The 14,073-nt window shown below is 31.1% G+C and overlaps 1 protein-coding gene across 1 annotated transcript; it reads left to right on the forward strand.

The window, feature by feature from the left end:
* Positions 1-4,623: 4,623 nt before the first annotated feature.
* Positions 4,624-6,468, forward strand: LOC107875152 (transcription factor DIVARICATA-like). Its single transcript, XM_016721767.2, has 2 exons — positions 4,624-5,203; positions 5,848-6,468. The coding sequence occupies exons 1-2, from the start codon at positions 5,013-5,015 to the stop codon at positions 6,359-6,361; spliced, it is 705 nt and encodes a 234-aa protein (XP_016577253.1). The 5' UTR covers positions 4,624-5,012; the 3' UTR covers positions 6,362-6,468.
* Positions 6,469-14,073: the final 7,605 nt, after the last annotated feature.

Here is a 14,073-nt window from a genome sequence, read left to right on the forward strand (position 1 = left end):
TCTAGAAAAAGAACAATCTGACCATTTTGTGTTCTTGGCCAAAAAAATTGTGTTTTTGTTGTGTCTTGGCCGAGTTTTTTTACTTGTCTTTGTTGTCTCTAAGTGTTTGTTTTGTTCCTCACTAACACATTGAGTCTATATCTTGATTTGAGCTAGTATTTTGATGTTGTTATTGTGAACATAAGCTTGGCCCATTGTTGTTGAACATTGTTGTGGTAGGCATTGTTGTTGGGAAACTTGATTGGCCATGTGTTTGGTTGTTTTTAAAAGGAGTGTTGTTGTTGTTGTTATTCTTGGTGAATGTTGTTGTTGTTCTTGAAGTTCTTCACAACCTTCATCTCTTGTTAAAACAGAAGACACAAAACTAAAGAGACTTAGTCGTTTGTTGTTGTGGATTGGAGTTGGCCGTTGGAATTGTTGTTGTTCTTGAAGATTGTTGTTATTGTTCTTGGTGTGGTTATTGTTTTTCTTTAATTTCTTCACCTTCCTTCATATATTGTTATAACATAAAGTAAATGATAGATCCTAAAAGGTGAAGGAAAGAGGCGTAAGTAATTGTTATCTTGAAAGACCCCCAACCACCAAAAAACTTTACATCACTTCTCAACCACTTTCCCATGAAACAAGGGTCCATATTTTAAGGAAAAGTACTACAAAAGTTAAGTCTTGAAATTTGAAACTTGAAAAAAGGCTCCAAGACTTATGCTTCCATCTTTAAAACAAATTCCACAAATTCAAATTTAAATTTGTTCAGACTTGGATGATAATGAATGTTGTATAACATTGAAAGAAAAGTCCTCTCTCCATGAGGCACAAATTCGAAACTTGTAACTAGGGTGTTACTAGGGTGGAATCACTAGTGTTGCATTTTTGCGTAGAACGCTGGGTGCTAGAGGAGGTTAAGGTCTCTCTTGTGCTCACCGAAGAGAGTAGGTGTTCCTATTATCATTGTATTAATGGTCTAGGTGCTTGAATACACTTAGTTTATTAGTTTATGAGATAGTGTATGTCACTCTATCTATCCTTTCTGTTCTTGCAATCTAGTAATGTTTATATCTCGTATTGTACCCTTTTGTGTTGTTGTTATTCCCATTGTTAAGTTCATCTTGTTCTTCATATTCTTGTTGTTAATCATATTTTGGGTTGGCTGATTTGGTGTTGAAAACAACCCTTTCTATCTAGTTATTGTGTAGTTGTAGCGAATCCGAGAGAGGTCTCCATTTAGTCCACGGTTTGTTGTGATTTGAGGACTATTTGGAGTGTGTTTCGTGTTTCCATTGTCATTCTCGTATCATTTGGTATCAAAGAATAGCTTGATCTTGTTCCTATAAGATCAATCTTTGGCTTGCTTGTGAGAAAATAAAAAAAATTGTTGAAAAGATGAAAATTCAAGAAAAAGATGCAATCTGTCCATTTTTTGTTCTTGGCCGAGAAATTGTTGTTCTTGTTGTTGTAGTCTTGGCCGAATCGTGGTGTCTATATCTAAGTGTTCTCTTGTTTGCTTTTTTGTTTTTAGTTTTAGTTTTCTTCTTCTCTAACACTCTTGAGTGTTGATCTAAAATTGAGCTTGAATTGTTGAGATAGTCGTTGTGAACATTGTTGTAGCCGTGTGGTGTTGTTCTTGTTGTTGTGAACTTTGTTGTAGCCGTGTGGTGTTGTTCTTGTTGTTTTGGATTTAGTTGGACGTTGGTGTTGGTGTTGTTGTTGTAGATCTTGAAAGATTGTTGTGGTGTTCTTGTTGTTCATCACAACCTTCCTTTCTTGCTAAAATTGAAACACAACACAAAGAGACTAAGCGATTTGTGGGTGCTTTTATAGTCTTGGCCGTGTGAAACATTGTTGTAGTGGAGTTGGCCATGTGGTTGTGTTGTGGATCTTGGTGGTTGTTTTTGATTTTTCATGGTGATTTTGAAGTGTTCTTAATGTTCTTTCCAACCTTCATACTATAATAAAATAAAGTGAAAGTTAGATCCAAAAGGTGAAGGAAAAGGTGTGAGATCTTTGTTAGTCTTGAAAGACTTGCCATTACTCACCAACTAGTCAATCACATCTTAACCACTTCCCATAAAACAAGGGACCGTGTTTTAAGGAAAAGTACAAAGAAAGTCAATTCTTCTTTTTTGAAATTTGAAAATGGATTCCAAGACTTATATCTCCCTCCTTAACCAATTCCCACTAATTCCAAATTGTAAAATTGATCAAAACTTCCAAATTTGGAAAATAAAATTGTTGAGAACCGAGGCTAATCACAGACTGCCATATCACCAATTACTGTTCACCAACAAATTTTAAGCTCAAATTTTGATCTTATTGTTTCAATTTGTTGTTCTTTAGTCTCGTTTGTTGATTCCTTTACTAACTTACGAGCTAGAACTAGATTGTGAGTTAGTTTTGAAATTGTTCTTCGTGTTAAATTTCCTTTGTGTGTCTTGATTCTTTGAGTCATTGTAATACATCCTTTTGTCGTTTCTTACTCTTTGTAATCTTTGTAAACGTGGATTAACCTCTCAAAATCTCTCAGAGTACAAGCAAGCTTACAACACTTATGAGATTGAGTGTGAGAGATCCGTGAGGCAAGAAATAAAAAGAGAGAGTAAGGATGCTTTTGTACAACTAACATGTTTTCTGTTTCATAGGTAATTTCTTTTCCATAATGGACACCATTTTAGCCCACCTTGATGCTATTGCCTGAGAAATTTCTAAGGCCAATGAGGGTCTTGAAAAATAGGGCTCGGATATGTCTACTATACTTGAGAGGTTGGATCGAGTGGAGGGTCGAAGGAATTCTCGTGATTCTACTTTCGAAGTTTTACCTAAAACAATCAATCCTCCAAGACCACCACCAAATGACATAGACATAAGCCAAGCCATCAAATGTCCTCCAACCCGAGACCTACATTGGTCAATCCCTCCTCCATTCGATCAAGTCCAACAAAAAGGACTTGAAAGCCAAATCTCTCCCGTCCAAGCCCCACTACTGAAACTCCAATTTACGAAATCAATCCTCTCAACCAAAACTCCACTTCACCAACGCCGACATGTCTATGTAGAGGAGAATGGTAGAAAGGAACATGACAGATATGGAGTCTACGACGATGCTTGTATGATGGTAGGAGACTTGTTTTTTATGAGATTGAAGACAAAGCTCAACATGGAGAGAAAGCGAGATTCGAAATAAAGATGTTGGCCGAGATTTGAGCTAATGTGCTCTCGGGTTCCTCATGATTTTGGGGACTATTTTTCTGCCATCTCAAGTTTTGCGGGCTGTTTTGAGTGGTTTCTTTTGAAGTGGCCGATTGAATAAGATAAAGCCATGAATTTGTGGGAAACTTCCTCCCATGATGGAGAGGATGATTGGGAATAATCAAGGATATTGACTTATGGTAGTGTACGTTGGGTCCGAGACTTGGTGTGTGCAGTTGAAGTGAAAAAGGGGACCTAAATGTACTAAAAATCAGCCAACATACTGCACCTGATGGGCACCTAAGTATCTAAGGGGACCTTTGGTCTTTTTGTATTTTATTTGTAACCTAGTATAAATACAACATTGTAGGGCTTTTACACTTAGCTTTTGGATATTATTGTAAGTCTTGTAAGACTTGACACACCATAATTCGGGTTTGGAAAAGCCACCAATCAAAACTAGGGCAAGATCTAGTGTGGAATCACTAGTGATTGTATTTTGCTTGAAAATGTAGATGATAGAGAGGTGGAATCCGATCTTGTGTCACATAAGAGATAGGTGAATTAAAGTGTGTAGTTTTAAGGGTTCAAGAGTGGAATAGGCTCTTGAATTCTTAAGATTGCATCTTCATATAGTCTATCTATCTATCCTTTTATCTTATTGTAATCTTGTTAGTGTTATAACTTGAATCCATTTGTTCTTGTGTTTTAGTGAAGCCGTGACTTGTTTTCATCTTGTTGTTGTGTCATATTGTTATCATCTTGTTGTTGTTGCTGCTGTTTTGGTGTTATATACACCATTGTGCCTTGTATTCTTCTTGTCGGTAGCGAATCTGAGAGTGGTCTCCAAAAAGGTCCTCGGATCCTTAAGATTAGTGGACTGATTTAGAGTGTGCTTTGATACTTCCTTGATTTTCTTGTATCATCATTGATATGATTAGCCGAAATAAATTTCAAATTATGAAAGACCCAAGTAGAATATAAAGAACGTGGATCCTCAATATTACAATACTATTTAGGTGTAAATTAAAGTTAATTTCAATTTACACAAAAAGAATCAATTGAATGTATGATAAGGAGTGTAATCTTTGTGAGCATTAAATGTGGTCTTTTGGTGAATTTTCTATATCATTGATGCGATTAGTCAAAATAGACTTCACTTAATGAATGGCCCAAGTAGAATATTGATAAGATGGACCATAAATATTATAATACTGTTTGAGTCAAAAAAAATTATTTTAATTTAGACTAAACGAATCAATTCAAATATTGATAGGGAGTGTAATCTTCTTGAACATTAAATGTAGTTTTTTCATGAATTCTCGATATCATAAATGTAATTAATCAAAATAAATTTTATTTAATGATAGTCAAAATTTTTCAACTATAAAAGACACTACACTTTACCTCGAACATATCTATTAAATTTGGTTACAACCTTGTACCAGCAGAATTACTTCTTCTATCCTTTGTCATTATATTAGCAATATACATAATATCTCCCTTTCTACCCAAAAAAAATCAGTGAACATACAAAAGTATTGCTTCACTTTAAATCACCCAAAGTTCTCACTAGTGAAGTCCACGTTGTTAGTCTCTTTCTTCTTTTCTTATTGGAGTGGCCTGAATTCCTAGAAAGTTCAAATTCACAAGAACCCAGATTTAATCTGTTTGCTGTATCACCTCACGATAATTCTGAGATTCCTGAACAAATAGATAAGTGGAGTTTTGAAGAGAAACAATTTTTTGAAAATGCTTTTTCTTAGTACAATAATCAGGGTTCTCAAACTTTTTTTGAATTTATTATTTCAAAACTCCCTTATAAGTCAATGCGGGAAGTAAAAAGTTACTACATAGCTTTTTTCAAAAACGTTGAAATGGAGAATTCTCCAGAGAACAATGATGTGTTCGTTGTTTCTGATGATGATGGTCATGATCAACAACATCACCTAGTGCAACAGGAAGATAATCATCGTCCATGTCGTCGTCGGGGAACTCCATGGACTAAAAACGAACACCAGTAATTAAATTTTGCTCTTTTTTTATTTTTTTCTAAAATTCACGATTAATTTATATTTGGACATTTTTTAAACATTATTTTTATATTTAATTATAAATTTTTGTTGGTAGTTTTCTGCATGTTAGATTTGATTTTGTGAGTTTCAATTTGTTTTTGCTTCATGCTAGACAAGCTTTTGATTTACTTGAAATCTTTTATTTCTCTTTTTCTTTTTGTTAAAAAATCTCCTCATGTATGAATTCTCCTCCTCATTTTTTGAGATTTATTATTTCTCTACTCCTCGTTTATTTAAAGACTTTTTATTCTTGAAAAATATATTTTGATAAAAAAGGAAAAACATTTGATGTCTGTGTGTGTGTTTGAATTTTATTACAATGAAGATAATTATTTTCTTCAAGAATTTTATTTGTAATTTTGCAATAGATTCTATTTATAAGTAACACTCTCAATTTCAATATAATAAAAATATAGGCCTTATTTTCTATGTAATCTTCAATAAAATTTGTCATCTATTAAAATAAGGTTATTTTCTTGTTGGGTATATAAACTCAAATTCTTTAAATTTGTTTTTGTTACAAGTTTTATTCTATTTGTTTCAAAATTTAATTATGTATAATTTTAATCATATGGTATGGTCTATATAGGTTGTTTCTTATGGGACTTAACAGATTTAAAAGAGGAGATTGGAAGAGCATTTCAAGATACTATGTTGTTTCAAAGACACCGACACAAGTGGCCAGTCATGCTCAAAAGTACTTCTCTCGTCAGGATAGTAAGACTCCGGTAGAGCGTCGTCGCCCCAGCATCAATGACATTCAAACTGTCAATCTTAATCTCAAAACAGCGCCAATAACAACTATGGGAGCTACTTATCTGATCAATAATAACAGATTTGCTTATAACAATAATCATCAAGCCGCTTCTTCATCAATACATTTTCACCATCCTAGTTACACCTTTAGTGGTCCAACATTTAGCAATAACTTCAATGAAAATTTTGAAATATCTCATTTGGGTGAAACATCTGGCAGCAACTCATCTGTTATGGGGAAAAACAACAACAACAATAACTTCAACAATCTAAATAGGCCAGTGTCTCCTCGCCCATTTCTTTCGACATACTTGTCTTCAATTAGGACGAATGACCCCCAAGTTTAATCAATATTAGGCATTTAGTTAGAGATTTTTGTTGCATCAGTTAAAGTATGCTTGTAATAATTTATGATTGTGTTGCAAAAGTGGATATTGAGTTTTATGAGTTCGAAGATTAGTGAAATTTGATTTTCCAATTTATTTTTGAGATATAATATATGGGCCTGATTATTTGACATGCCCTAAGTTCAATTTCATATATGATGATTTGAACAACTTTAATCAATGTTGATATAAACAGATACACATACACATTAATATATATGTTTATGTGCATATATAGCGGTGTGTGTGTACGTGTGTATAAATGAGCTAATAGAAAGATCAATTTCGTTGTGGATACATATAGAATTAAGGGACAATACTTACAAAAATACCTAAACTTTGACCAAATTTACAGTTGAGCATAATGAACTTTGTGGGGGTCCTATTATCCCCTAGACTTTTTAAAGTGGATTTAATTCCCTTCCCCCCCCCCCCCCCCCCCCCCCCCCCCCCGACCCCAAAATTCTATATCCAGTTTCGGCAGCTGACAGTGTAATACACGCGCCTTTTTTGTTTTTACACGTGTAGTTTTGGCAGATGATGGTGTAATAAACGAGTCAACCTCATATTTACATGTGTCCAAGTGGGAAGATATATGCCATTAAATACGAAAAAAAAAGTCTAGGGGTAATAGGACCCCTACAAAGTTTAGTATGCTCAGATGAAAATTCGGTCAAAGTTTTAAAATTTTTGTGAGTATTATTCCTAGAATTAATGTACAATAAAATTAAGTTGATCTACAATTCTTATAATCAAGTTTGTCTTAAAATTCATCGTTTAGATGTAACTAAATTATACACACAAGTGAATCAATCCACGATTGCTTTTTATCTTCCGCTGTATATTAGATGCACCATAAAACCCTTCAGAACTATTTTAAAACTATGATTAAAATAAGAAATTGATGAATTTTGTGTTGTTCTCTTAAGTAATGTAAACAAAAAAAAAGTAAGACGCTTGTTCCAACAGAAAAAGACTTTCTATTGTGATTATAATCTATTTTTATAATATCAAATAATCTATAAGATAGTGGCATTATAATGCAAAGTAGGAATGATTGCATCATAAATAATTAATTTTTCCATAATTATGGGTATAAATTACATTAAAATGTATCAAATCCGATTACCTTTCTATATTAATAAGAATAGGAATACACCTACAACTTTAGAATCTTCAATGCAACAATCAAAAGATTAAATTACAATGGAAATATTAAAATTATTAAAGGACAGAGGTAAGAATGGGGAAGATAAACTTACACACTGACACTGAAAATAAGAAGAATCAAACTCTTTTCTCAACAGCATGCATAATGCCTAAATCACATACCATTACCTCCTTTGATGGAATCTTTCTCACGCCCACTACTTAACCCGGATCTGAAATCTACTTGGTCTGATTGTTCATTCTCCTCTTAATGGCTCTAGTCAACCTAGTAACTACTTGTGTAACCTTGCTATGTACATTAGACTAGACTTGGTTCATAATATGAACCTAATACGTTATGCGTAAAAACATATCGAAATTACAATTAATAGTTGATAAGAATACATTAACTTCAGAAATACAATGAATTCAATATGAATGACCATAAAAGACAAATCAATAAAATTTAAATCTTTACCCTGCCTTTGATCATATCATACTATACTTGAACCATATCATACAATGGTTTTTGACATTACGGAGGAATCATCCTTCAAGTAGAACGATGTGATAGTTGTGTTTTTAAGCAATATCATATCTTTCTTGAAGTTAAAATTCAAAATATGATCAACTAGGATTATTTTGAGTTCATTATTTATCAATATACACGTATCAACAAAATAGATAAAAAAGTATACAATACCAACAAAAATAAAAAAAATAAATGTGTACTTACTGAAAAAATAAATAAATAAATAAATATTTTAAATGCATTTAATACATATATGAACTTACCTTATACTTAAAGAACTCGACTTAAACACGTTCTTTATTTTTTCTTATCGTATTGCTGAACTTAACAGAGATCTTGTACATTTATTTTTTTATCGTATTGCCGAACTTATCAAAGATCCTGTACAGTTTTTTTTGGTCATTTTGCCAAACTTATCAGAGATCCTCTACCTTTAATATTTTTTTTTGTAATATTACCAAACTTATCAGAGATCCTCTAGATTTATTTTTTTGATCGTATTACCGAACTTATCAGAGATCCTCTATGTTTACCAATTTTGACGCCATCAATATTTAAAAGAATCCACCCCACAAATAAAGCTGAGTGTAATAGTTCACGCACATTTTATTTCATATATATTTTGTTTTTTTTAAAATGATTCTTTTCAACTATAAAAAAAAAAAATTTCACTGAATTAGATTTCTTAAAGGTGAATGCAAAAAAATATATTGAACATATGAAAAGGAGTAAAAAAAAGTACTATGATAAGTCTCCGATCTATCAATTACAAGATCATAGTCCTGAAAAATAATTTAAATACACGAATATTTCATAACTCTATTAAAATGGAGGTAATATTCATGTAGTGATACACTTTTACTTTGATTCCAATATGACAATTGAGAAGTACTACTTATTCGAGAACATAGCCTATTATGAATTACGGATAAGGAAAAAAGGTGACGTTGTATATTAATTTCGAGTATGTTATTGAATAGAATATAACTTAGAAATTGATTAAATTGCTGGATGTAGATGATTTTCAATTATTTCGACAAATACTTCACACGTACAAAAAATCGAAAAAATAAATAAACAAATTTTAAAATGCATTTAACGCGTATGAACACCAAAGAAATAAGAAAATGTACAAGTGAATTTAAAATATATCTATGAGCTTATCCCACACACAAAGAACTTACCTTAAACATGTTCTATATTTATGTTCATTCAAGAATATATGAGATATTATTTATGGTGATTAACAAGGGTCATATTTTAAGCTCTCAAGCAAAATAATGAATGTATGTTAGCCAAGGGCAATAAAATGGCTAAACGAACTAAAATAAGCAATTGAAAGTTGTTGTAGTAGTAATTAACGTTTTGTCACTAGACCACCAAACTGTTACCTCTACAAGTAAAATTAAGAGCAGCATCTCAAACTTTAAGCCATAGAAATACTCCAAAAGAACATGCAACACAAATCAGAGAACTTAAACGTACCTACTGTCCATCAATGATTTCTTTTTTTCAATACAATATTGTCCTTGATTGAGCATCTCTCAACCCGAATATAATATGTTGTCAATAATAAAATACTAATCCTATTCACAGTTCTTGCAACCAGAGGTACATCACTAAATTTTTATTTTTTTTTTTCATTTGAAATTTTGTTATCATTTTATAAATGAAAGTTAATGACGAGGTTGCTATGATCTTAGATATGCTACCTATATTTTTAGTTTAAAAAGTATATGAGATTATTCTATTTTCATTGATCTAACAAAATTAAAAATTAAAAGAGAATACTTCCAACTTATTAGTTAGTCTAAAAGAAAAGAAACAATAAAAGAATCTATTAAAAGAATTTATTATTTTTGAAAGAGAATGTGTTTAGCACAAATATATGATTATTAGTAAAAGAATATTTTTGACTAATTTAAGTAAGAAAAAAAATATTTACTAACCGAAATATTAATGAGAGATATTTTTATTCGATTTCACATAATTTAAAATGTATTTCTGATTATTTCCTATTATTTTTAAAATTATTAGACTTTTTTTCTTTCCTTCATTTCTTCTCTATCTTTTTTTTATTATTATTATTTTGTTTTCTCATCTGGTGTATGATATCCACATCCGTTTTGCTGTAAGAATAAATTCGAATTCTCACTGAAAAGTCCCACATAAAGGAAAAGCGCTCCCCAATATAGGTTCCTCCGTACCCATGGGACTTGAACCTCAGACGTGTGATTAGGAATGAAGGAGTACTTACCACTACACCACAATCCTTATCATTTCTACTCTATCACTATTCACTTATTTACTGATTTAAGTACTTTGTGCAAAATGTCAAAATATGTTACACTGAAATAACCAAGTGATGAGATGCATATTTAGAGAAATTTGCATCGGAGGAGAATTTTTAACTCATTTGACTATCGATACTTTTTTCACCTTTTTCAGCAATAATTCTTTATTTTATTTGAAAATTTGTATTTAGTCATAAATTTTTTTAGAATAGTTTGAATTTGTACTTTGAAATTGAAAAATATTCCAAACCCTGTTAATCACTCTAACTATATTTTTGTTTATCAATTTCACACCTAGGTTTTTATTTTAATAAAGATAACCTTATTAAAATTATATTTCATGTTATTTTTAGGAAAATTAAATTTAAACAATTAAATATTATTTGCAAAATCTATAACCAAACACAATTTTGCCTTTAATTTCAACTAAATGAAAGTTATTTCTAATAGCATGTAGTAGCTCGTATATGATATCTAATCTTAACACTATTGACCATTTATTTTGAGATATTACCTCTTTATAACAAATTTGATTATATGTTTGAGGAAAATTAATCAAGTCGAGTGATTTTGCTACTTTCTTAGAAATCGAAGGTACAAATCGTATTTTTAAAAAGTACATTCAAATTCTAAATATTTTTCGTAAAAACAAAATATAATCAAACACAACTCTATCTCTAATTCTAAAAAATTCAAATAAAGTGTTTTTTTTAATCTTTATGGTCAAACTGCACTGAATTAATTTTAAAAAGTAAACTTGATTATAAAGGTGCACTACTAAAATTTGTACCACAAATTGCAGGGTAGTGAAAATGTTCAATCTAGAAATTGTCTTTATTTGTAGGAAAATAAATGACATTCAAAAACAAAAAAAAAAAGGAAATAAATATTTAGAGATTATTTCTCAGGTGGTAGTTTTGCTTCTTTTCTTTTTTTTTATAGTGGGCTTGTTTTAGTTACAACTTACAAGACAGTTTATTGATACTACTAGACAATATCATTTGGTTAAACTCAAACAAAAATGGTAAATAGAAGAAATTAAAGGAGAGAAAAAGGAATTAATAAACTTCAACATTAAATATATGTATATTCCATTTTTCACAAATATCTTTTTTTTTTTTGTATACTTTGTTTTCTATTCTAATTCATACCAATCAATTCTTGAGTAATTTAAATTACAATAGATGAATCAAAAGGTCTATACAAATATCCCTAATTAGGTATATGTGTATGAATCAATTCCAAATAAATTGAGGTCCACAATATGAATTCTTGATATCATCGATATGATTAGTCAAAATAAATTTTAATTTATGAAATCCCCAAGTAGAATATTATGAATAACGTGGATCCTAAAATTATAACACTATTTAGGTGTAAATTAAAATTTATTTCAATTAACACTAAAAGAATCAATTCAAAGTATGATAAGGAGTGTAATCTTCTTGAGCATTAAAGATGGTCTTTTGATGATTTTTCTAAATCATTGATGCGATTAGTCGAAATAAACTTCACTTAATGAATGACTCAAGTACAATATTGATAAGGTGGACCCTAAATATTTGTAATACAATTTGAGTCATAAATAAAATTTATTTTAACTAAGACTAAAAGAATCAATTCATAGATTGATAAGGAGTGTAATCTTCTTGAGCATTAAATGTGGTCTTTTGATGAATTCTCGATATCATCAATATAATTAATTGAAATAAATTTTATTTAATGAAAGTCACAAGTTTGCAACTACAAAAGACACTACACTTTACCTCGAACATATCGATTCAGTTTTGTTACTGCCTGGTACCAGCAAAATGACTTTTGATATGTCACGACCCAGACTAACAAACCGTGCGGGCACCTACGCTATTCTAAGTAGCTAGAAGATTCCTTATTACCCAACTAAAAATATGCGAAAAACTTCTATTTTTAAGGAAATATAAAGTAAATTAAATACTAATAAATAATATTTTTCAAAAACTTCCTACAAATGTCCTTCACTATCCCAAGACTTGGCCAGACATGCACAAGAGCTACCTATTATAAAATAGACTACCAATGAAATAAATAATACAAGGACTCTAACATCCGCCAAGAAAAAAGTGAAGAATTCAGTGCTGAATATCGTCATCCATCTAATAACTGTAAACAAATATGCATTCAGTCTACATCCCAATAAGGAATGTATAAGAGTTGGGTTAGTACAACCATACGTACTGGTAGGCATCATCGACCGATCGTGTTAGTTCATATAATCATAAAATAGAACTAAGGAAAATAAATCATGACATCTTGAATGGAATATAATTCAACCAAGGCTTTCATAACATTATTACTTTACCTATATAAGTTACATCATCCAATTACTCTTCCAAATCCACCAGCATATATTCACTACTAACATACTCTAGCCTCATTAATTCACACAATCAACCACAACCCAATCCTAATACATCACTATTCCTCTTTATTCACCTTATCTTTTTCATTACTCATATTCATAGGAATAAACCCGTAATCATAGATAACCCACACTAAAATCTCAGGATAATAACCAAATGCTCTCTTATAATATTAAAGAATGATAACTAGCCATTCAGTTAAGCTACGATTAAAATAGGTATGAATGAAGCAAGTCAACCAACATATATGTAAGTACAAAGTTCCACTTCTTCAAATACATATCACACAATTAAATTCCAAATAAATCATCAATACAACAATAACAAATCAAACAATGCTCACAAATAATTCACAAAACAATCAAGAGTATCAACCATACTATAAACATCCACAAACTCAACACAAATATGTACACACGTGCTATGAGACTTATTTTTCCCAAAATAGTCATGACCCATAGGAAACAATCTATGTTCATTTACCATACCAGCGTGTTACCTGATCCATCATATATATATTCGTACCAGCGTGGCATCCCATCTCTCGTATACATATCCATATTGGCGTGGTACCTAATCCTACATACACATATCCGCACTAGCATGGTACCTGATTAATACATATCCATACCGGCGTAGGACCCAATCCATCATATACATATTCGTACTGGCGTGGTACCCGTCCAACATATACATATTCGTACTGGAGTGATACCCGATCCAACATACATATATCCGTACCAGCATGGTACCCAATCCAGCACATACATATCCATACTGGCGTGGTACCCGATCCATAATATACATATCCGTACTAGCGTGGTACCCGATCCAACATATATATATTCATAGAGGCGTGGTACCCGATCCACTATAAAAAAGTAATATCAATATCAAATTTACACTTTCTCACAACAGACAACACAATTTGCCAAGTTTACTTGTACACTTAAAGTCATGAGACAATTCCATCAAGTAAATTTCAATAATCATTTATACATGAATTAACAATCCAATCATCAACAAGCCATTCATAGCATTAATACAAAGAGTTATCATTATCAAACAACATATTTCAATAAATCATCATTATCACCAATTTAGCTTCTCATGACGATCCAATAGATAAAATGCTTTTATGAATACCAAAATAAGAAAACCATAAAATAAATCATAATTTAACACTTAAGCATGCAAGTCACTATTGGAGTATTACTTACTCATTAATTATTAAAATATCACTACCTTTTTCCACATAATCCAATCATCAAACTAATTCAAGTCATTTATCTTTTAAAT

Source organism: Capsicum annuum, chromosome 6 (assembly GCF_002878395.1).
Source record: "Capsicum annuum cultivar UCD-10X-F1 chromosome 6, UCD10Xv1.1, whole genome shotgun sequence".
In the NCBI taxonomy this organism is placed as follows: Eukaryota; Viridiplantae; Streptophyta; class Magnoliopsida; order Solanales; family Solanaceae; genus Capsicum; species Capsicum annuum.